This window comes from Mesocricetus auratus, unplaced genomic scaffold (genome assembly GCF_017639785.1).
Source record: "Mesocricetus auratus isolate SY011 unplaced genomic scaffold, BCM_Maur_2.0 Super-Scaffold_100011, whole genome shotgun sequence".
Lineage (NCBI taxonomy): Eukaryota > Metazoa > Chordata > Mammalia > Rodentia > Cricetidae > Mesocricetus > Mesocricetus auratus.
The window spans coordinates 81,575,415-81,601,191 of NW_024429195.1; the positions used below are offsets into that span (position 1 = coordinate 81,575,415).

General features: G+C 44.8%; 1 protein-coding gene across 3 annotated transcripts in view; it reads right to left on the reverse strand.

Annotated features, from left to right (window-relative positions):
* Slc41a2 (solute carrier family 41 member 2) overlaps positions 1–25,777 on the reverse strand; it is a 108,470-nt gene that overhangs the window by 73,361 nt on the left and 9,332 nt on the right. For 2 of the 3 annotated variants that reach the window (XM_040755164.1, XM_040755165.1), the window contains exons 2-3: positions 10,410–11,124; positions 3,834–3,941 (exon numbers count right to left, since the gene is read on the reverse strand). In XM_040755164.1, coding sequence (XP_040611098.1) covers positions 3,834–3,941; positions 10,410–10,961 — 660 coding nt within the window. In that variant the 5' untranslated portion in view covers positions 10,962–11,124. Of the gene's footprint in view, positions 1–3,833; positions 3,942–10,409; positions 11,125–25,496; positions 25,626–25,777 lie in introns of those variants that run through there. The other variant, XM_040755163.1, reaches the window with a different exon arrangement.

A 25,777-nucleotide genomic window follows, 5' to 3' on the forward strand; every position in this document is an offset into this window, starting at 1 on the left:
ACTGGTTATTCCAGAAGTTTCCAGAAAAATAACTGCTTTCTCTGCAAATAACGAATGGTCACTCACAAGTCCTATTATGCCCGCACTGTTTTACAGAGTACAATATTAAGGGCTTTCTGTTTAAGTAATCCTTTTAAACACACAGCTTCTCTTCCATGTTGGTGTTCTATTGTCACTGTGGTGAGGGCGTGGAGGGGTTACCTGTTTTTCCTTCCTTCCTTTCTTTCCATCTTCTTTTTTTTTTTTTTTGAGACAGTCTCACTGTGTAGTTCTGACTATCCTGGAACATCTATGTAGACCAGGCTAGCTTTGAACTCATAAAATCCACCTGCCTCTGTCTCCTGAGTGCTTGGCATTAAAAGCCCATGCCACCACTCCTGGATGGATGCTTGGTTTACAACATGAGACAGGATCTGGTGATGTAACCTAAGCTGGACCGGAACTTGTCATGTAGCATTGGATATTTTTAAACTTATGATCTAGCCCTGTCTCACTGGGGTTTTATTGCTTGTTCTTTGTCTTGCTTTTAGATTTATTTTACATGTAAAAGTATTTTGCCTGTGTGGTGGTTTCAATAAGAATGGCTCCATGGACTCATACATTTGAGCGCTTAGTCACCAGGGAGTGGCACTATTTGAAAGGATTAGAAGGATTAAGAGGTGTGGCCTTGTTGGAGGAAGTGTGTCACTGGGAGTGGGCTTGGAGGTTTCAAAATTCCATGACAAGTTCAGAGTCTCTCAGCCTATGGATTAGGTCACAGCTCTCAGCTACTGCCCACCATGATGATAATGGTCTAAACCTCTCTCTTACACTAGTTGTCTTGGTCCTACAGTGACTAAGGCACCTTGCGTGTATACCTATGGACCACATGTATACCCGGTGCTCTCAGAGGTCAGAAGAGGGTGCCAGAGCCCCCGGAGCTGGAGTTAGATGGCTGTCGATCCCCGTGTTGGTGTTGGGAATCAAAAGCAGGTCCTCTGTAAACGTAACAAGTACTCAACTCCTGGGCCGTCTGTGTAGCCTCTTGTTAGTATTTTGCTTTTTGAGAAGGTGTTTCTGTGTAACCCTGACAGGCCTCAAACCCACAACAGTCCCCATGCCTTCGCCTCCTGCATGCTTTGATCTCAGGGCTTTCCAAGTGCTGAGTAGGAACCAGGGGCAGGAGTGGAGGAGATGCAAACCTTAGAGCAGGGTTGGCTCTCTCCACAACAGCACGTTCCAGAACAAACACCAGGAGAATCATGAATTCTAAATATTATGTTGAACTTTCAGACTGAAAAGAAAATTTATTCCTGAGCAGTGGTGACGCACACCTTTAATTCCCTCAATTAGGGAACAGAGACAGGCAAATCTCTAAGCTTAAGGCCAGCCTGGTCTGCATAACAAGTTTCAAGACAGTCAGAGCTACACAGAGAAACCCTGTCTTGGAAAACAAAAACAAACAAAAAAAGAGAGTAAAATATTTAAAGTTTCCAAGTTTATATAATCTTAAACTATGTAAATATATGTCATGTGAGTCCCAAGCCCAACTGTTAGAGAAGCCATATCTAAGCTGGGCATGGTGGGGTACATCTTTAATCCCAGTACTCAGGAGGCAGAGGCAGGTTTGAGGCTAGCCTGGTCTACATAGTGAGACCCTGTCTGGAAAACAAATCAAAATAGGCCAGGTGTGGTCTATTTTAATCCCAGCGCTTGGGAGGCAGAGGCAGGCGGATCTCTGTGAAGTTCAAGGCCAGCCTGGTCTACAGAGCGAGTTCCAGGACAGCCTCCAAAGCTACAGAAAAACCCCGTGTTGAAAAACCAAAAAAGAAAAATCAAAATGACAAAGAAGATCTACCTAGATCTTATGAAGAGCTGACACTGGGGCTGAAGAGTTGTCTCGGCAGCTGCTCTTGCACAGAAAGCACGTTCAATTCCCGGTACCCATAGAGATGGCTGCTTACGACCTCTATAACTGCAGTTCCAAGGACTCCGATGCCCTCTTCTGGCCTCTGGGGTCACTAAGCACACACTGTGCACATGTATACATTCAAGTAAAACATTCATACATAGATTTTTCCATTGACATGATCACAGCGGTTAAGTGAGGTTTGCAGAATGGTCTTCTCTTCTGAGGTCCTGCCAGGGCCAACTCATTGCCCCTGCTCAGGCTCCAGCTTACATATCATCTTCTCAGAGGATGGGTTCTAGACACATCAGCGACTTCTCCAGAAGGGATCTGAAGCACCTGCCGGGTTTTCTTCATTCCCCTACTGAGGCCTGAAATGAGCTGTCAGGAGAATCTTTGGAATGAGCACTCCAGCACTGAGGAGGGTGGGAGAGAGGACAGGTCACCAGTGACCACGGCTCCTGAAAGGCGTCACCCCAGGTCATTTGCATTCTCATTTTACACACTAAAACCACCAGGTGGAGCAGGCAAGCAAGCAAGATTTTATGGAAGCACACATGACAGACAGTGTGCCTGAAACCCGTTGTTCTGGGTATTTTCCAGGTCATTCTGTTTCAGGCACCAAGTGAAGTCATGCTTGGCAAATGTGCAGTGCCTTAAGTAAATCACTGCAGAAATCAATAAATCAGTGTCCAATCACTGGTGTGTTCTACCTCATTTTTACTTCAGATTTATGTCAGCTTCATGCCTGCACTGTCATTCACTGTACTGCTTGTCGTGCCTGGTGTGCTGGTGCATCCCAGCACTTGGGAGGCAGAGGCAGAAGACCTCTGATTTTAAGATCAGTTTGGACTACATAATGAGTTCCAGGCCAGCCATGGTTAGAGAGAGACACCCTCACTCAAAAAGAGGAGACTATTCAGGGTTACTTGTTTATTTATGAGAGTCTGCCAGGAGACCAGGAGAGAGCATCGGACCTCCTGGGGCTGGAGTTACGGACAGAGACAGCCTGACACATGGTGGGCCCTAAAATCCAGTTCCATGGAGGTAAGAGTTCTTTTCTTCAGATACTTGGGGAAAGACTGGAGAGGTCCGTGCTGTCTGCTGTCCCCGGCTGGGCAGATCTTGGAGGCCTACTCGTCTTTAATGTAGGTAAGTGCTCTTAACCTCTGAGGCATTTCTCCAACTCATTTACAATGAGACCATTAGAAAGTGTTTATATATCCAATAATGGATGATAAATCAAACTGTGGAGTTATATAATATAAAAGGATATAACCAAGTGTGTGTTGGCCACGCCTTTAATTCCAGGACTTAGGAGGCAGAGGCAGGAGGACCTCTGTGAGTTCAGAGCCAGCCTGATCTACAAAGCAAATTTGAGACCCTATCTGAAAAAGAAAAAGCATATACCAATAAAGTATATAAATGGATTAACTAGGCTGGGTGGTGGTGGCGCATGCCTTTAATTCCAGCACTCGGGAGGCAGAGGCAGGCGGATCTCTGTGAGTTTGAGGCTGGGCTGGACCGATATAGCCTCCAAAACAATACAGAGAAACCCTGTCTTGTAAAAACCAAAAAAAAAAAAAGATTAACTGACATAAAAAGATCTGCAGTATATATTTTAATTGGTCAGTTTACAGAAGCTCTACTTTCAACTCTACTAATCACAAACCTATATACTATCAGAATTTGCCTACTCCACCCTAATAACTGCTAATGTGGCCTAGCATCAAAGGAGGCAAACATTATTGCTCTTCAGGTGATATGGGAAAGCAGGTTTATATTCTCAGGTGAGAGAACCCCAGGAAGTTTCAGGGCACCTTGTCAGTCGAAAGTATTTCGCATTCTCTGAGGTTATAGATAGAGAAAGCAACCACAAATAACACAGGTTCTTCTAAGCAGAGAGGACTAAGTAATACACGGAAGAGGAAGTAGGAAAACTTACTGCAGTGGACAATCGAGAAGCCAGTGTCATTTCCAAGTTCCCTTTGAGACCAAGAAGTGCAGGGACTAAAATGAAAACTTCTGTCACGTTCTTGAACACCTCCCAGTGCTGTGAAACAAAAGGAAACAACCGCTCTTTAGAACAAGGATGTTTCTAAAGACCTCAGGGTTTTACTTCCAAATTTGCTTTCCTTTTTGTTGTTGTCACTGCTATTGAAACAGGGTCTCACCATGTGGCCCTGGTTGGAGTGAAACTCAGTATGCAGACCAGACTGGCCTCAAACTCAGAGACCGGCCTGCTTCTGCCTCCCGAGTGCAGAGATCAAGGCGTGCGCCAGCCGCCTGGCTTTGCTTCCATGTCTAAAGGACAGCACAGGCCGTCAGGGAACACGTGCCCTCCTGAGGTCACGATCTGAGTGACTTTAAAGATTCAGCTGGCGTTGGCTCAACATCTGATATAACTGCATCCCGTTCTACAGCTAACACTAATAACGTAACTAACCTCGGGCTTCTAAGATTTTCTGTGTCACACCCTGTTGGGGAAGTCCTGTGTATATGTCAATAAATTACTGCTGGCCAATAGGAATCTAGATAGGTGGGGCTAGGAGTCCAGGAGGATTCTGGGAAGGAGAAAGACAAGAGAGTCAACATGTGACGCCATGGGAGTAGGACACCGGGAACTATTCTCCGGTAAGAAACATACTTAGATTAACAATTATGGGGTAATTACTTAAAGCAGAGCTAGCCAGTAAGAGACAAACAAGGCCAACAGCTTCATAATGAATATAGCCTCCTGTGTGTGTATTTGGGACTCATGCGGATCTAGAACCAGGCTGGCGCGGCAGAGCCCAGGTGACTGGCGGGGGATAAACCAAATCGGCAAGCAAGGAAAAAGCTTCTCTTAACATAATGGTGATCAGGAGTGGGATTGAATTTCCACGCAGAATGACAAAAGCTTTAAAGGAATTTTAGAAACAGAAGAACGGAGAGAAGCACAGATTTTTGGTAGCAGCATTTTTCTCAGGTGTGCTCTGTTTTGCTAACGACAAGCCGAGATTCACTTGGCTTGCTTACGGAGTCTTCCTGACTCGGCATAAAAAAAAGAAAAAAAAAAACAGCAAGATTGTTTTAAGAGACTCTGCTAACGATTGAAAAGTGTGTACGTACAGCTGGAAGTGGCAGCTTTTGCTGGATGTCAGCATGGACTGAGGCAGTAAGCTGGAATCAAGCTTATGCCCGCCATCTTGAAAAAAAAAAAACGGCAGTTTAAAACAGCCACGGTTTTACAGATAAGACACGTGGCCAGGAAAACGTAAAGATTTACAGTAAAGTCAGACTTGGATGAACAAAACCTCTAAAGGTTTACAGTGTGTTTAAAAATATACGTGAGATTGAGAGAGAAAATGAAACGGCAAAGTGGTAAATAAATACAAAAGCCGGCGTTGTGGTGGCGCACGCCGGTAGGAATTGCTCCAGAGGCAGAGGCAGGCGGATTTCCAAAGAGACACCCTGTCTCAGAGAAAAAGAAATAAAAGTGAAAGAAATAAAGTAATAATAGATAAATAAATAAGCCACGTAAATATGGAAAATACACAGAGAGTCTGGATACTGTACGCTATTGTGTTTTTCAGTTTTTTGCTTGCTCAGGAAGGAACTGCTGCTAAAATACACTTGATTATAAATGCTGCTGAATTAATCCAACTTCTATCTTTTAAAAATGCCTTGACTTCAAAATTTAAGTGTAAGGATTTGTTACTTGGAAAAGGAGTTTTTATTTATGTTTCCACAGAAAATGAAAAGCTAAGGATTCCTTCCAAGCTTTTGTGGTTTGTCGAACCAAGACCCCCAGAAGCAGTGGACCAGGTGTTCCAACAATCGAAACAGCGAAGATGATGCAGTCTTACAGATCCCGAAAATATGGACTTATACTGGTTTCTGAGTTTTGTCATGATCCCCAATGGTATAAACAGCGCCCCCTTCCAGCAGGAAGCAGTTTGGAATGAGCGACGTCCCAATTCCCATGTTGTTTATAAATCTTTGTTTTCATTTAAAGGGGATTGTTTATAATTGGCTAGTGATCACAGCCAATCCTTTTTAATGGTAAAAAGGGGAATTATGGTATGGGTATTGTTTTTCATTTATTGATACAAATTGAAGGTCAATTTTGTGATGTGTATATTTCTCCTCTTGATTAAGTATTGTGCTTATACTGATCTTTTAAAACATAATGCATGATTGAATACAGACTATAGATAGTTACTTACAATAGAACTTATAGTTAGGTAAGTTAGGTTTTCTAGATATACAGAAATATATTTGAGATAGATAGCAGTCTTCAAACCTCTCAAAGACCTTCAGAACATGGCATTTAAAATGGTTTAGGGTTTGTCTTGACAATGAGAAATGTCTGCTCCTGGCAGCACCAATTACATCTGAGAGGAAGATGGGCATCGAAGAAACCTGTTATGGAGTTTGCTTTCAACATGGCAAGATTAGCCATTTGGGCAAGAAACTGCTCTTGCCTAGACTGTTTGACTGTTGTTGTATCATCTGGACATGCAGGACCCACAGGAAAGTGACTGCTGAACTCAGTCTTACAGGGTTTCTGCTTCATGGAAGAGTCTAGGAGACGTTCTGCAGGACAAAGAAAAATGACTGACAGACTGCCAATGCAGATGGACAGTTTGAAATTTCCTGCTTTGCTGAGAAGTGTTCCAGACACATTGTGGCCTATGGGCTGAAGATGGATGCCCCAACGTTACAGAGGAACTTCGGGTGACTGTCCAGGCAGTTAGATGTCTCTGTCAATCCTAGTGTTTATATATTATCCTTCTGTGGTCTTTGATGGAGTTGAAGACAGATAGTTATAATTATAGTTTTCCTTAGTTATGATAAAAGATAAGCTACATATAGGACTTTGGACTCACAAGGATGGGATGGATGATATTTTCTTTAGATCTTGCTAAATGTTAATAGACAAAATGTTGTAACTGTGTTCTTACTTGATAACTGTTCTGTCATATACAATTTGACTATGTTAAAGTTAAGACCTTTCTTTTTGTTTAAACAGAAAAGAGGAGATGTTGTGGAAGTCCTGTGTATATGTCAATAAAGTACTGTCTGGCCAATAGGAATCTAGATAGGTGGGGCTAGGAGTCCAGGAGGATTCTGGGAAGGAGAAAGACAAGAGAGTTCAACATGTGACCGCCATTGGGAGTAGGACAGCCTGGAACTATTCTCCGGTAAGAAACATACTTAGATTAACAATTATGGGGTAATTACTTAAAGCAGAGCTAGCCAGTAAGAGACAAACAAGGCCAACAGCTTCATAATGAATATAGCCTCCTGTGTGTTTATTTGGGACTCATGCGGATCTAGAACCAGGCTGGCGCGGCAGAGCCCAGGTGACTGGCGGGGGATAAACCAAAGCGGCTAGCAAAGAAAAAGCTTCTCTTAACAACACCCTTTTGTCCTTTATTGGCATTGCTCAAGATGGAGGAGTCCACGGCCTATCACATTCTAGGCAAGCATTCTACCCCTGAGCCATGTTGCTATGTGGCTTGAGATTTTAAGACAGCTCAGTCTGGCTATTAACTCACGACTGTCAGTCTTAAACTTGTGATCCACATGGCTCTGCATCCCAAATGCCAGAAACCAGGCTTTCCCAGTTATTTTACCATTTCATGTGACAGAGTCCATGTAGCTAACGGTTAAGAGCTCAGCATATGGGACTGGGTCGTCTGGAATTTAGTCTGGGTTTTAGCACTACTTAGAACAATTTCATAAGAAAATTAGACTGTTGTTATTAAGTTTACAGATGAGGAGCTAAGAATTCCAAGAGATATAATGATATTCCCAAGGACAAAAGGAAGGAAGGAAGGGAGGAAGGGAGGAAGGAAGGAAGGGAGAAAAACGAAAGAAAACACATTGAGAGTTAGCATCTGAAGCAGCTAGTCATCCTAGAGTAATAAGCTAAGAGGTGGCATAACACAGAGTCATAAAACCACCACCAAACTGGAAATGATTCTCTTAACACACGGTGTCACTCTGTAGCTCTGGCTGTCCTGAACTCCCTATATAATGGAACAGATTGGTCTCAAACTCGTGATGCTCCTGACTCAGCTTTCCCTGGTGCTTGGATTTCCAGCATGTGTCACCATGCCCCAGTGAAACAAAACTCATACCTCTAGGGATAGACCTGTCACAGCTGATTATGACACCCTGGAGGAGTCAGACTACCTCTCAAATGTCACTATCTCCATCAATCAAATGAAGATAGCAAAAAAGGACCCTCAAAAAAATACCATAAAGTTAACAGATACAAAACTGCATTCTAAATTGAAAAGATCATAGAAATACTTAATAACACAAGGAGGCATTTTACAAATGCAATTAAAATGGGATTATCCCAGGAGGAGACTTTATGAGCTGGCATATCAACTCAACTCGTGCCAGAAAGAACAGGTCTTTGTCATTGATAACAAAACAGGTGAAATCCATCAGAGACGCAGGAAAACAAGACCCTTCTATTTGCCTATAAAGTCGCTAAATAAAAGAAGAACCGGGACCTGAGGAAAGTGGACCAGAGCCCTGGTGGGAAGTCATCTGGGGTTCAAGGGAATAAGCATATAAAAGAAGCACTGGCTGGGTCAGGCAGTGGTGGCACACACCTTTAATCTAGCACTTGGGAAGCAGAGGCAGGTGGATTTGAGAGTTCAGGGCCAGCCTGGTCCACAGGGCAAGTTCCAGGACAGCCAGGACTGTTACACAGAGAAACCCTGTCTTGAAAAACAACAACATCAAAGAAACACTGACTGGGTGAGTCAAGGCTGTCGACAAGACCGACTACCCAAGTTCTACCTCAGAACCTTTGGAGAAGGGAAACAACCCTGGGAGCCGTCCCCTGACCTCCACGTCAGCACCATACGCATACACATACAATACACACAAATACAAAAACGCTTTAAGCACTGGAGCCAGCTGGGGGCATAGCTCAGGGACTGAGGGCCTCCTGATGCATGAGAGGCTGTGTCCACACACAAATGGAGGCGGAGCAGGGGTGAAGGAGGCGGAGGAAGTAAAGGAGGGGAGGGTGAAGCCAAGAAGCGCGGCGGTTTGGGTAGGGAGATGAGGAACGAATGGAAGAGAGCCCATATTTAGCACTACATTGCTTGAGTTCATTTTAATGAGCGCATGTACATTTTTTATTTTAAAGTAAAATGTTTCAACATACTGCTTGCTTACTGGGCTTGTGTAGGAGTGAACCTCACAAAGCTATCCGGCCATGAGGGCGGGGACAAGTAAATTAGCACAGGTAGAGATAAAAGGAAGCAAAAGGAAAAAGGACCTCCTCTTTTGGAAGGCGGCCACGCTTCTAACTCCTAGCTTGTGTGACTCTCTCTCTCTCTCTGGTAAATAAATATATTGTATCCCCTATAGCATCGGCAATCATCATTAGGCTTGTCTCTTACTTGGCTTGCTTTTGGGTTTGTAACAAAGAGTTACTTCATTTGGCATGTGAGTTCTATCCACGGCATGGGAAAAAAGACAATTTTCTAAAAGAGAAGTTAACAGAGATAAGAGTTTCTCAAGCCATTCACTGCACAAAGGGATAAATTAAATCTAAGATAAGGCTTGAATGCAGAGGCTACAGCTCAGACTCCTACCACACATGATGTTCCCACAGCAAAGATAAGTGCTTGAGATACGTATCCTACATCAAACATTTTTAACAAAAAAAGTGGTCAAGCCAGATGTGGACGCACGCCTGTAACCCCAGCACCTGGGGTGGGCATGGAGGGCTGGGGGTGGGGCTAAGGCTGGACAGGCAGCAAGTTCAAAGCCAGTCAGAGGTGGACCGTGAGACCCTATTGGAAGACGGGCGACGAGGAGGAACAGAAACAAGAAGGGAAGCGGAGAGGAGGGAGACGAGGAGAAGGGGTGAGTAAAGCATAAGGACTAGATTCAACCCTCAGAACCTAGGCTGAAAACAAGAAACCAGTTGGGAGGGATAGCACACACCTCTACCCCCAACACTGGGAGGCAGAATCAAGGACGTTGGATCTCTGTGGGTTCAAGGCCAGCCTGGTCTACATAGTGAGTTCCAGGTCAGCCAGGGAGATGTGGAAATTCTTGTTTCAACCAGAGAGCCGAGCACAGTCGCACACTCATAGTCCCAGTGCTGAGGAGACAGAGACAGACTGGACCCCTAGAGTCTCACCGGCTGCCAACTGGGTCAGTACCTTCCAGGTAGAAGTGAGAGATCCTGCCTCACAAAACAGGGTGGAAAGCAACTAAGGAAGACATCCAAGGCTGACCTCTGGCACACATGTGCACTAGCATGCGTGAGCGCGCACACACACGAACACACGCATGAGCATGCCCACACACTCACATGTGCATACTCACACACGTGCACTCATACACGCATGCACACACACACACGAACACACACGCACACGTATGAGCATGCCCACACACTCACATGTGCATACTCACACACGTGCACTCATACACGCATGCACGCGCACACATACACACACATTCTTGCAGACTGAAACTAAAGATGAAAACCCACCTGTACTATGTCTAAAACCATGCCGGCAGACACTGTTCCAAACCCAGCCAGCAAGAACGGCACGAGTATCTGCAGAGCCATGATGCCGCTGGACTCCTTGGGTAGCTTCTGGTTTGTTTCCACAATAACATCATCGCCCTCACTGGACAGATCTTCGTCCTGTAACATGGCGGTGGTTTCCGAAGCCTCCCTTTCGTCGCAGTAGTTATAGCCGGCATAGTCGTCGTACTTGGGGCTGCAGCTGGCTGGAGCATGCCCACTGCTGCTGTGGAAGGCCTGCTCTGAGAACTCGTGGTAGTCCAGATGTGGCTCTGACCTCCTGTTCAAGGTCTGCACTGCACCTGACAGTCCGTCCTGCCAAATGCCATTTGCTTTTTTATGCCTGTCTTCCTGGTTCTTCTGGTAAATGACTGGCACCATACTTAAAAGCAAGTTCAAAAACTTGTCAGACTGAATTGTGTTTAAATTTAAAGTCCAGTCTACAAAACCTCCTCCACTATCTGGACTGCCACTTGTCTTGCAAGTGACAGATCTTCCTTTACTGTGAGTCATATTGTCATCCCAAAAAGCACTGTGTCCTTCAGACTCAAGCTTCGTGGATCATAGCAGAAGCAAAGCCACACCAGCACTTGCCGAAATTAAGCCATTGACTTTCCTATGCAGAAAACGCTTCCTCTGGTTAAAAGCAGTCACAAGTTCCAGAGATGGATTCAATCTGCAAAGGAAAAAATAAAATTTAAAACTTACATTAACCCACTCATACTGATTTTCATATAAGTGCAGGACCCACAGTCTAGTCTATGAGTTGGATGCAGATCTGTTTTGTGACATACAAGTGCATTTTTAATAAAAAATACAGTGCAGAAGCCAGGCGTGGTGGTACACACCTTTAATACCAGTATTCAGAAGGGAGAGGCAGGCAGATCTCTGAGTTTGAAGCCAGCCTGATCTACATAGTGATTTCCAAGCCAGTGAAGATTACAATCGAGATCCTGCTTCAAAAACAACAAAACAAACAAACAAAATGTGTAAACACTTTATAATCTATCTTGGGTAAAAGTGTTTGTATTCTTGTATGTTTCACATAAGTCCATATGAGGTCTTTTGACGCCTGTGAGGTTCTACAGTGGATCCATTTAAGATAAGAAGTGACGGCGGCTGCTGGGCACAGCGGCACACTCCTGTGGAGCACTGAGAAGCCCAAGCAGAGAACTGCCGAAAGATGGAGAGCAGCCTGGGCTGCAGAGTGAGACCCGCTTTCTAACAACGCCAAAGGAGGCAGAGGAAGGAAGCAATGGCTCCTGTCCCTGTGGAGAGCATTCAAAATTAAATTGTGCTTGTTTCTGAGTTTCCGCACCAAAATAGTCTCAGCCCCTTGCACATGTCAATATAAAAGACACAATAAAGTGTTAAACTAATAAGCCATTTCCTCTACTTATAGGTTATTACACATTTTTCATTAAGATATGAAGAGACAAAGGTGACATTTACTGTAAAAAACATTTTATAGGTATCCTGAATACAGTACAGGGCATTTAGTCCACATATAAAACTAGGTTAGAGTCATCTATCATTCTCACATACAAAAAAAATCATTTAATTGACTTAAGAATATATTCCTTAGCCAGGCATTGGTGGTGCACGCCTTTAATCCCAGCACTCAGGAGGCAGAGACAGGTGGATCTCTGTGAGTTCAAGGCCAGCCTAGTCTACAGAGTGAGTTCCAGGACAACCAGGGTTGTTACACAGAGAAACCCTGTCTTGAAATATATATATATGGTATGTATGTATGTATGTATGTGTATATGTATATATATAAATATATTCCTTAGATTATTTAGGAAATAACTCAAAATAATGATAAATATCAGTCCTCCATTTTGTAAGCCAACCAAACAAAGCTGGTAATTCCCTTCCAAGTTCCTCAAGTCTGCTGTGGACTAATGTCCCCAAGTAGGTCTCTGAGTAGCTAGCTAGTGACTAGAGTCTCAAAAGACAAACACAGATAGCTACTGTAGCTAGTCACCAATTGGCACTGAGCTGCCCAGCAGCACCTAACCGCACAGTAACATCATGGCCACATCTATCACAAAGGGTCTGGAGGCCTCAGATGCTTCTCAGGAACACCCACAGGCTGTCTTACACTTCCTGGGGAACCAAGGTCAAGAGCCTGGCACTGATGTGATATGGGACACATGGCCCCCTGCCCTACGGTACTGCTCACCTACCAAGCTAAACTGTACTGGTGACTTCATGACACTTTCATCATCAAGGTGTCCTCTCCTCGGTTGAAGTGACTGAGCACCAAGCATGACAAGAGGAGAAGCACATGAGGGTCTGTAAGACAAGCAGGCACTGGGGCTGGCGTATCTGTCTTATTGTTCCCTCTTCTTCAGCACTGGGAGAAACCCGGTAACTACTGCTAAGGAACATTCTTACAGCGTTGGCTCAAAGACCCCAGGCCTCCTGATTCAGAACATCTATGCATGTGTGGTCCTGTGTTCTTAACTTCCGCAGGGGACTATGGTACTGACTTCTATGGAGTGGCGCCAGGAATCCAGTGACTGATTAAGTACTACAGTTGGACCTCCGTATACGAGGGTTGTTCCACAGCTGCAAACCCAGCCAGTTACAGATGGAAAACATTTGGGAGGGTGTACCTACGGGCTGGTGGGTAGCTCATTGGCACAGCTCTTGCCTAAACATGCACTATGACCTATGTTTAAGGCCAGCACCATAGAGACTGGACTTGGTGGCACACATGATGCAATCCCAGCACCACAGAGATACAAGCAGGGAATCAAAAGTTCAAACTCATCTGCAGATGTACGGAGTTCAAGGCCAGCCTGGAATACATGAGATCCTGTCTCAAAGAGGGGAAAGCATCTTACTGAATAGGTACTACTGGTTGTTCTTGTCGTCAGTCCCCAACAATACAGAATACAGACAATTCAGCTCTGGCCGGCTGAATGAGAATGGCCCCTGTAGGCGCAGATTTGGATGCTCACTCCCCAGCTGGTGAGCTGTCAGGTATTAGCATGGGCCTTGCTGGAGGAGGTGTGTCACTGGAGGTGGGACTGAGGCTTCAGAAGCCCATGCCTGGCCAGTCTCTCTGACTGCTGCCTGCAGATCAGCTGCGGCAGCACCATGACATGCCTGTCTCCCTGCCCGATGATAATGGGCTAACCTTCTGAAACTGTGAGCAAGTCCAACATCAATTCTTCTTTTATGAGATCTGCCCTGGCCATGGTGTCACTTCACAGCAACGGAACAGCAACTACGACATGTGCCGTTTATACTATCTCAAGTGCTATAAGCAATCTGAGTGCTTTTATTTTCTGTGCCTCTGAGGACTGAGCATAGGGCTTTATGCAGACTGTGCAAGTATTCAACCTGAGATTTCACCCTAGCTGCTTTTACTTTTTATTTTGAGGCAGAGTCTCTCCATGTTTCCCTGGCAGACCTTGAATTTGTAATCCTTCTGCCTCATTCTCCAGAGTAGTTGGGATAATGGGCCTGCACAGCCATGCCCAGAAACAGAGAGAAAAGCTGGGTGTGGTGGCACACACCTTTAATCCCAGCACTCTGGAGGCAAGACCTGCAGGTCGCCTCGACCTGGTCTGCATAGCAAATTCCAAGCTGGCCTGCATAGTGAAGTTCCAGGACAGCCAGAGCTAGGTAGTGAAACCCTGTGCAGTGGAGGGGGGCAGGGGGCAGACAGAATAAATCAGAAGCTGCACTTTTCGTAATATCCCTGGTGATTTCCATACATAATCAAGTGTAAGAAGCACTTTCTTTTCTTTTTTTTTCTTTTCTTTTTTTTTTCTGTATTGTTTTGGAGGCTGTTGGTCCAGCCCGGCCTTGAACTCACAGCGATCCACCTGCCTCTGCCTCCCGAGTGCTGGGATTAAAGGCGTGCACCACCACGGCCCGGCTGAGAAGCACTTTCTAATACATTCAATAATCTGATCTACCCTGGAGACCAAATGTGAATGTGAACTAGTATGTAAATAGTGTGAACACACACTAGTCAACATGCACCCTACAGTCCTAGAACCAAAGAATTCCAAAGCACATACCCTGAAGAAACCCTGTGTAAGACAAGAAGACAAAAAGACGAGAGAGAGAGAGAGGGGGGGGGAGGGAGGGAGGGAGGGAGGGAGGGAGGGGGAGGGAGACAGAGAGAGAGAGAGAGAGACGGGAGGGAGGGAGGGAGGGAGGGAGGGAGGGAGGGAGGGAGGGAGAGAGAGAGAGAGAGAGAATAGAATGTAAGTTGCCAGAGAATGGTTTGAGGGAATAAAAGCACAGGGCCCTTCCTGATACTGCTTATGTAACTTAAGCTTCAAGGTCTGAGCAATCATTTGCATTCATCTTACAAAAGTGCTTAAGGAGAGAGAGACCTGGCTCAATGGTTAACAGCCCTTGGTGCTCTTGCAGAAAACTCAGGTTCAATTCCCAGCTCCAACATGGCTGCTCACAACCACCTATAACTCCAGCCCCAGGGGATCCAACAACCTCTTCTGATCCTCACATATCAGGCACACACACGGTGTACATACATACACGTAGACAAAATGCTCATACTCATAAAATAGTAACTCCAAAAAGTGCTCCAGGATGAGTGCTGCTGTGGCAGATCTTACCATCAATCCCAGACATTGCTTCCCTCCTATGAGAGGATGACGACCTCTACCTGTTGCCATGGTTTCCTGGACACTAATGAGGATGACACATCTTCATCTTCACTGGCATTGACCTCTACCTGTTGCCATGGTTTCCTGGACACTAATGAGGATGACACATCTTCATCTTCACTGGCATTGACCTCTACCTGTTGCCATGGTTTCCTGGACACTAATGAGGATGACACATCTTCATCTTCACTGGCATTGACCTCTACCTGTTGCCATGGTTTCCTGGACACTAATGAGGATGACACATCTTCATCTCTGCTGGCATCAGCAGCCACACACACCAGGAGGAATAATTCAGCTGATCTGACCCCAAATGGCTGCCTTCTTCTCTTCAGGAGTCTATCTGACATACTGAGCAACTAAAGGTTCTGATCAAGAGCTTCCAATTAAGTTTCCAAAGATCTGAATCTCAAAAACCACAGCAATTTCTTCTGATATTTTACCAAGTTAAAAGCTCTTCCCGGGGGCCAGTCAGATGACTCAGCAGCCGAGGGTGATTCACAGCCTGGCTGTGCAAACCCTGAAGACTTCAAGTTCAATCCTGGGAACCCACATAAATGTTGACCAGGAGAATCAACTCCTCAAAACTGCATTCTGACCTACACACACAATAATTATAATAATAGTAGCAGCAATAATGATGATGATGATAAATAAAAGGTTTTAAAGTTTAAAATACTACACATTGCCGGGTGGTGGTGGCACATGCCTTTAATCCTAGCACTGGGGAGGCAGAGGCAGGAGGATCTCTGTGAGTTCGAGGCCGGGCTGGACCGATAGCCTCCAAACAATACAGAGAAACCCTGTCTCATAAAAACAAAAAAAAAATACTACACATTTAGGTTCATGGAAAACTTCATGCATGTCCCCTGAAAGGCCTGCCCCAGCTTATCACTAGTTAAAGAGTTGTCCCAGGGTAACACACTTAATAGAGATAAGGACCAGGCACTCTGTTTGAAAGCAGTTTGAATCATGAGAATTTTAGCATTGATGCGAAAAGTGTTTCTTTTTAAAAGATGAAAGAAATGCATTTGGGCTACCAGTCCTGGCCTCAGCTCCACACACTCCTCGTTCCACACTCTGCAGGAACGCACCCACCCCACCCCCCCACTCCACACCCCCCCCCCCGTTCCTCCATCCTCTCCTCATCAAGTTTGCTTTCAGAAGGCTCAGCCAAACTAAACTTGCCTGATGGCATACAAATTACTTCCCTGTTTTACTTAAAAATCCTAACGCCTTTAAAAATACCCACGAAGCGCTTAATTGTGCAGGAGGCTCTGAAGATGGAGACTGACTCTATTTAATCTGCTTTACGCAGCCGGCAAACAGCAGAAGTGCCATGGCTGCTCAACTTTCCTTAAAGACCCAAATCAAAATAAAGTCCACCCCCCACCCCCGTCTCCCCGTTCCTCCCTCCTTTCTTCTCCTTCTCTGTCTTCTCCTTTCCTCTCATGAAACACAGTTTCACTGTGTAGCCCAGGCTAGCCAGGAATTCACTATGTAGACCAGGCTACCCTAATATTCACAGAGATCTGCCTGGAATCATGCTGGAATTAAAGGTGCATACAACCAAGCCCAGCCCATTTCTCATTTTTAACCCTTTGATTTCATCACTCTTATCCACTGGACTCCCTACAATGTTTTTCCAGGTTACCTAGACCAACCAAAATCTGCTCTAAACGTACGTGCGTGTGTGCGTGCGTACGTGTGTGTGTGTGTGTGTGTGTGTGTGTGTGTGTGTGTGTGTGTGTGTGTGTGTGTGTGTGTGTTCTCCTGAATTGAACACAGGTCCTTGCCCATGTGAGGTAAGCAATCTCGCAACTGAGCTATATTACCAGACTCCTGCAATCCAATCTGCTTTACAATTTCTGCAGTCTCTATACTTTCTACCACACTGTCCCTAAGACCTAGAACTTTTGCTGCATTCAAAAAAAGGCCCTAGTAAAAGTAGCAAGAAAATCTCCCATATTAACAATCAGAGAAGAGAGAAAGGTAAGCATTAAAATTACCAACACAATCAGCATCCCCCTCCACGGAGAAGGCTGACAAAACCCTAAAAAGCAGCTCAAGGGAGGCAGCAAGGGCTTATCGAGCTCACAGTCAGGAAGACTTGGTGGCGGGAGCATGAGGTACATGGTCACACTGCATCCAGTCAGGAAGCAGACAGACAGTGCTGGTGCTCAACCTGATTTCCTTCTTCAGTCAATCTGACCCAATCCATGAGACTCTGCCCCCATGCGCTGGGTTTTCTGGAAATATCTTCATAGCCATACCCAGAGATGTGTTTCCATGGTGATTACAAATCAAACTGACAGTGAAAGATAGCCATTACATCATCACACTTACTGTTTATAATTTTATTTCGGTTTTTTTCTTCAGTCAGTATCTCACTATGCAGTCCTCGCTGGCCTGGGACTCTTCACACACACCAGGCTGGCCTCAAACTTGCAGCAATGTTCCTGTTTTTGCCTCCCAAACTGGGATTACAGGTGCACACTGCCACATACAGCCCCATTTTACTTTGTTGTTGTTTTGTCTTGTTGTTTGTTTTGTTTTGCTTTGAGGCAGGGCTTCTCTATCCTGGAACTCAACCTATAGACCAGGTTAGCCTCAAACTCACAAGAGATAGATCCAGCTGCCTCTGCCCTGAGTGCTGGGATTAAAAGGCCCAGCTACAGTTTTTAAAAATAATTTGTAAGAGTTAAAGTATCCATTTAGTTTCCCACTGTCAACTCTTACATGACAGAAGGCACCTTGCACTTCCTGTGTAATTGATTCTTGGCTCCCAAAGGTTAAAATCCAGCTTGGCATGGGGTATGGCGGTCCACACCTCTAACCCAAGGCACTAGAGAGGTGAGACAAGGGCACTGATGTTCAAGACGAGGCTGAGCAATTTAGTAAGAGGTCTAGAAAAACAGGGCTGGGCTGTATCTCAGTGGTGGAGCGCTTGTCTACCGTGTACAAGGCATCTGGTTTGATCCCCAGAACTGTAAAAAACAAACAGCATGGCAACGTAAAGGAGCTCTCTGTCATTCCATTGTGTTCTTTCTGTTACCTCAAACAGGCACGGCATCCAGTCAGAAATGTACAAGGATAGGGGCAGATATGTGACTTCCTTTTGTTATTGCATCTCTAGAAAAAAGTCTATTCCCTGGCAAAAGTGTAAAGAACCAGCAGCTGAGTCAGCAACTATCATATGAATATAGGTGAAAAAAAGTGGGAGGTACAGTAATTTACATACTTTACCCTATCATTACTTTATTAAGCTGATTTACAAGTACTCAGAAATATAAGAATTAATATTCCCCCAAACACTATCCTGTCTGATTATAAGTTTACATCTAAAGTGCAATAAAAATGTGTTCTGCTTCAGAGGACCTGAGTTGGGTTCCCAACACCCACATTGGGCAGCCAAACTGCCTGAGATATTAGCACCAAGGGAATCCAACCCCCCACGCACAGCTGCACTCACGCACACAGTACACATGTGCCCCTTACCCCCCCACAGAGTCTTAAAAAGAATGTGTATGTGAATGTGTGTGTATGAGTGTGTGTGAGAGCGTGTGTATGTGTGTCTGTGTGTGAGTGTGTGTATGTGTGTATGTCTGTGTGTCTGTGTATGTGCACGCGTGTGTTTTAAAGAAAAGAACGCTGTCTCCTATGGGGCTAAAGTACACAGAGCTGGCATCTAAGAAAAACCTTCACTTCCTTAGCTTCCACCAGAACCTTCCCATCCACAGTGAACTCAAGACAAGCTTGACTTAGGAGTGATGTCAACTTTCTTGACCACCTGGGGAAATTAAAAAAGCATGAAAGGGTAGCTGGCCACCATACAACACTCTGGTGCTCTGGAAACTACACAGACAGAAGCTGAGAAGATCCAGGCATGAGTCAGCCTCTACTCAACAGCCAGCCAATGCCAGCAGACTATCATAACACGTCATCAAGTCTGGCAGCCCTAAAGCTCTGCATAACTAGAAGGCAGGCTAAACGTTTGTAAAACTGTGCTGAAGTCTAAAGAAATAGTGGAGGCAACAATCCTTCCTGTGCTAAATCTTTACTACATCTCACAGAAAGAAACTTTCAATGTAGGAGACTCCGGGAAGTTAATTTGGTTCTCACCATAATCTTATTCTCTCTCTCTCTCTCTCTCTCTCTCTCTCTCTCTCTCTCTCTCTCTCTCTCTCTCTCTCTCTCTCACACACACACACACACACACACACACACACACACACAAAGTCACTCTGGTGGATAGAGGTATCAAGGTCATCATGGGTAATATAGCAAACCCCCCCTCTTAAAGGGTAGGAGGGGGCAATGATGGATAAGCCTGTAATCCCAGTATCAGGTGGAGAGAGGAGGATTAAAAATTGAAGCCTAAACTGAACTGCTTAATAAAACCCTACCTCAAAAAAATTAAATCAACAGATCAACTAACACACAATCAACCATTAAACCACCTCATATTTACTAAGAAAATGTTGACAGAATAAATACAGATGTGTCTACAGAATGAGAAGGATTACATAAACATAGTACTCTATCAAGTACCCTCTGCTAGATTATATCTAGCCCCTGTCAAAATAACCAGTTGAAATGTGAAAAATCATCTCAATGTAATTAGTGGGTGGAATGACAAAAGTCTTTAATCTTAGCACTAGGGAGGAGAGGCATATCTCTGTAAACTCAAGGCCAGCATGATCTACAAAGTGAGTTTCAGGACAGCTGAACTACACAGAGAGACCCTGTCTCAAAATGAAGACGGCTGGAAAGACGGCTCAGCAGTTAAGAGCACTGGCTGCTCTTCCAGAGGACCTGGCACCCACGTGGCAGCTCACAACTATGTGTCACTGCAGTTGCAGCAGGGGATCAGACACCCTCACACAGACACACATGCAGGCAAAACACTAATGCACACACAAAAAATAAATCATTTTAAAGGGCAAAAGAAAGAGGGAGGGAGAGAGAAACTGTCTGAAGCAAGGCTTATCATAAAAGACAAGTTGAATCACAGAAATGTAGAAAAACTGCTTACAAAAAGCCAAGGACATACTTCATTGTGCTATGATGGGGGTGTCCTTCCGTATATATGTTTCTCTTATTGGTAATGAATAAAACACTGTTTGGCCAATAGCAAATAGATGCAGGAAGATAGGCAGACTAGGAGACAAGGAGAATTCTGGGAAAGGTAGGCAGGAGAGCCTGCCAGACACGGACACCATGTAACCAGCCAAAAGAGTAACAGGGACGGGCATTCTCTGGTAAGCCAAGACCACGTAGAAATACATAGATTCATAGAAATGGGTTAATAATTAAGACAGAGCTAATAATTAAGACTAATAAGAAGCCCTAGTCATTGGCCAACAGTTTAATAAATATATGTCTTTGAGTTTTTATTTGGGACTGAGAAGGGCAGCAGGACCAGGCGGGACAAGAAACTCAGCAACTATGTTATCTTAAATATTCCTTACATGTATTCTGCAAAACTGCCAAAGAAAAACACTCTCTTGCAACTGACATGTAAAGTTCATTAACTACTTGCAGTTTCAGAGAATATTACACGACTTAGCACCTCACACAAATGCACAGTAAACGTTATTTAGAAACTGCACCCAGCATTTGCTGCAGAGGCCTGGGGTGGGAGTGCTGGTGTGCATTTTCTTCTGTATTTAGATTGATTAATTCTCTCTCCCTTCTTCTTTCCTTTCTTTTTAAATGTTGTGTGTGTCTGTGTGAGTGTATGCTTTGGATGTGTGGACGCCACAGCGACCAGAGGAAGAATCGACCCCTGGAGCTGGAATTACAAGCAGCTGGGAACCATCCAACGTGGGTTCTGGGAACCAAACTCTGGTCTTCAGGGAGGGAGCATTCATTCCTAGTGACTGAGTCCTCTGCAGCCTGGTGTGTCGTTTTTGAGGTGGGGGGCTCACTATCACACCCTGGCTGGCCTTGAACTCAGAGATCTGCCTTGTAAGTGCTGGGATTAAAGGAATGCAACATTAAACCTGGTGGGGCCGTTTTTTGAGACAAAATCCCCAGCAGCTCAGGTTGGCTTTACACTTCCAAGGGAACCGTTGAATTACATCTCCAAGGGTGCCCTTGAGCCTCTGGTGCTCCTCCCTCTGCTTCCCGGGTGTCAGAAGGGAGATGTGCCACCACACCTTGCTGGGAGCTGGGTTGTTTTGCTTTTCTGTAATGAAAGTCAGGGCATCTGTCTTCGCTTCAATAGAAAGGAAACGTCCCGTCACATCTGAAGCTACATCTCACAGTCAATTTACTTTGCTACCACTGACTCTTCTACACTTCTCTTTTTATACTCTTTTTTTGTTGCTGTCTGTTTATTGAGAGGCGGTCTCACTATATATACAGCCCTGGCTGTACTCACAGAGGTCCACCTGCCTCTGCCTCCCATGGCCAACTATACCACTTTATTAAAACTAACATTTAACCAGGCGTGATGGCTGACACCTGTAATCCAGGCACTCAAACAGGACTACCAAAGCTTGAGGCTAGGCCAGGCCACACAGAGTTTCAAGTCAACCAGGCTACAGTTGAGATAATGTCTCGAATATAAGTAAAATTGGTATGTATTGTATACAAACGTGCGAAATTGTCTAAAAATAAACCTTTAAAGTAAAACCAACGATTCTGTTCTCAGAAGGTGATTCTATAAGCTGACTCAACACTTAGATGTGACAAGATGGCATATATAGGAATAAATGAGTCATACTTCTCCAGCTCTTCCAGCCCTGACACTAAGGGACAGCATTTCACTAGTGTTCCAGTAAGAACCAGCTGTTACTGGGAGCCCATACCAATTTTATACTGCCTTTTCACACACCAGCTCCTACCCCCGTTTAGTGTTTAACCCTGAAACCAACCTAAAACCTGGACTTGACCCATTGTATAATTAAACTGAAAATAAAATAAAAGCTTCCAGAATGACCAAATACAGAAAAGATGCCAACAGGTCAAAGTTCACAATGGAAAAACTAAAGGGAGAGAAAGAGATCAAGAAAGGACAAAGCCAACATAACGAAGGTTAAAAGAGAAACAAAGATGTCTCTACGAACATTCCTTGCCTCATGTAAAGTTTCCATTTTTAGTCTCTATTTTAAGACTTAAAATGTCCCATTGGAAGTCATATATACATGTATGAGAGTGTCATGATGAATTCCAGTATTCTGTAGGCTAGCTGAAAAAAAATGAATACAATAATGTCTGGCCACTCTCATAGTCCAAACATCTACTCAGCATTTCTAGTATTCCGAGACCCATTCTTATTTTCTATCTTGAACAAGTAGGACTCCCATGGGATCTCAGACACATGCACGAACGCATGCACACGCACTGATCCCACACACACACACACACTGCACTACCTCACCTCCTTAGGTGGTCAAATGAGTGACATGGGACAGCTCCCACACTGAGGGAGGTCTAACTCAGACAGCTGACATCACCTTCCCAAGCCGGCCACCGTCAGAGTGGCACCTTCCAGGGGGATGAGCCAGACCTCACACCCAGCAGCTATGCTCCCCTTGGTTGTTCAGGTGCTGAACTCACTAGAAACATCTACATGCTGATTAGGCCAATTATAGGAACACGATTACTCAATTGTCTTGGCATCAAATTGAAGTAATGACCTAGCATTCCCTATCTTTACTCTGGCAATCTCTCCTCTACCTTTGGTCAAAGCTGAGTATTTCTTAGTTGACTATCAGCTGAAAACTGATAAAAAACAAAACAAGCCAAACAAAACAAAAATAAAGCACCCTTGGAGAAAGGGTTCCCAGTACAACTAGAAGTTGAAGATAAGACCATTCCCTTACAGGAGGCCTGCACAGGACAGGCTCTCAACAGTCAGTGAGGATGGGGGAGGAGCTCAAGGATCCTCCCCCTCAGTGGTGAGCAACATTGCTTAGGACATTAGGACAGCCTCCGGGAGGAGGAGCCTCCATCTTCAGCTGTGAAACCACTCCACTGTCAAAATGCCCCCAACCTCAGCTTCAGTGGGTATTTCCAATCCCACAGCCACACATACACACCTTGACAAACCCTGAGAGACAGACAGACAAAACAAAAAGACAGGAATGCAGAAACAGATTAGTGAGACAGAGCCAGGTGGACAGGGAAAGAAGGGGGATGAGAGAGTGAGAGTTATCATGATTCATTATAAACATGTATGAGACTATCAAAGAAATAGTAAGAACCTATTCCCTAAGTCTACAGCATAGCATTCTTCAGTGTCTTTTTCTTCTTGTCACACAGATTATGTACAATGTAAACAAAGAGTTACAGAAAAAGAAGAGTATGTATTGTGGGGTGAACCCTGCAGAGACAATCATCCCCGGCACACTGTCCTCTGGTCCAGAAATGGTGGAAATGAGAGCAGACCCAGAGGGATACAGGCCAGTCTTTATCAGAGCATCTTCCAAAGCTTTGACTAGCAGAGCCCGCTGAGCTGAGCATGGTCACAAGTCTGGGAACCCAGCACCCAGAAGCCTGAGCCAGAAGATCCCAAGTTTGTGGGTACCCCAGGCTGTCTAGGGGTTCCACTCACCTTGTGATACACAATCAGATGTGTTTCACACGTACTTCTTTAATTCCAGCACTTGGGAGGCAGAGGTAGGTGGATCTCTGTGAGTTCCAGGCTAGCCTGGCTTACAGAGTGAGTTGCAGGCTCCAAAGCTACACGAGAAACCCTGTCTCAAAAAACAAACAACAACAACAAAAGTGGGGTTGTAATATTTGCCTAGCACGTCCTGGATTCAAACCCTGCTAACTAACAAACAAACAAACGGGGGAGGGAGGAGAAGTACATACATCTACTGACAGTGTTGGCCTTTAAGGAACCACAGCAGTCTCTTACACTGCTGTTTGATGGGTGTGCTCCCAGGAGCACATGCATGCTAAGCACACGCTCTACCACTAAGTTACACTGGGTGGGAGCATGGGGCTCTAAAAGGAAATATTGCTAATGTAGGAAGGTTACAGAATAGAGATCTCTAATTTGTTATTTAGAATAATTTTTTTAATTACTGTAAAATGCTTTTATGACAGGGTCTTGCTAAGTAGTTCAGGATGCCTTAGAATGTGCCCAGGTCGGCCTCAAAATCCTCTTGCTATATATTCATAATTTACACTTGGAAAACTGAGTCTAAGTGGTCTAAGTAATGCTCCCATAGTTATAAAGTTAGTAAGATAAGGGCACTGGACTTTTTGACTAGCCAGCTGGTGACATGGAAGTCACTGTGGTGTTCCAGATGATCCTGCAGCCAGCATATAGACAGGCCAAGGGTACAAAGAGTCCTGCCTGATTCACAGGTGAACTCACTTGGTATTATCTTCTATTAAGTAATAAGTGAACAAATGTTTTCTGGCCACTCAGATATGCTTGCCATAGCTGGCTTGCTCATCCGTGTCACACGTGTGAAGCGTGCTAAGGTGCCTGCTCCATTTCATTTCCTCAGCTCCTCACCAGTCTGCGAGCTTCTGAAACAAATTCCCATACACTGCCCAGGGCCTGACAAAATGTGCCCACCAAACAGACTAAAAGCTTTAAAGGGTAAGTAAGACTCAGAGAAATTGGGGCGTGGGGAGAGGACCAACAGGAGAGGGAGTACAAAAGCAGACAGACAGAAAACCACACAGAGAATGGAGACCTCTAAGTCACACACTCACGTGACCAGACATCAAGTGGCCATTAAGACCAGGCCTGGAATTCCTAGCTTGGAGGAAAGCACAGAGTGTCTGAGTGTTCAACACATTTATCCACAGGGGAAGAGGAAGGCGGCAGGTTAAATCCCTTCAAAGGGCCGACGTATTTTAATGAGTCATTCCCCTAGAGTCAACTCTCTTGACTAAATTACACTGCAATGAAAATGAGCAAGTTTGTGCATAATACTTTCCAACGTCTGGAATTACTTTAGGATAATTACACGGGGCCAGTACGATGGCTCAGTGGATAAAGGCACTTGCCACTGGGCCTGAAGAACTGAGTTTGATCGCCAAGACCCACATGGTATAAAGTGAGAACCAACTCCTGCAAGTTGTCCTTAGTCGTCCACTTGTGCCTGAGGGACACACATGCACATACACACATGCACATACACACATGCACACACACACCCGCATGCACACACACATGCACATACACACATGCACACACACACGTGTACACACATCCCTGCATATACAAACACACACACATCCCTGAACACACCTGTGAACTTGCATGCAGATGATACATTTTAAAACCTATACATGTTAACAATATCAATTTAGTTCAATGAATATTTTGAGGCCATTTGTATACTAACAAAGTTTGATTCTGATAGTCCAGTCTAAAATCTATCTCTATAAACTTACAAGTCTAGTCAAGTTTCAATACCTCGAAAATCTACAGATAACAGAGTTTGAACTGAAATCCCTCGCTGCTCGTGGAACTTCCCAAACTCTTCCCAGTCATCAGAACCATACACCAAAGGCGTCTTCCCGGTGCAGCTCGGTTTCTCAGTTTTACTCTGTGATGTCGCAGTACTGTGACAGCAGAAACATTCTCTGGAAACAAACTGACATCATTCAGTTCTTTCCCATAAGCTCTTCGGGCACACGGATGTCCTACTTTCACCTCTTTGGCTGGCGCTGGTGACTGATGCACTCTGACCCATC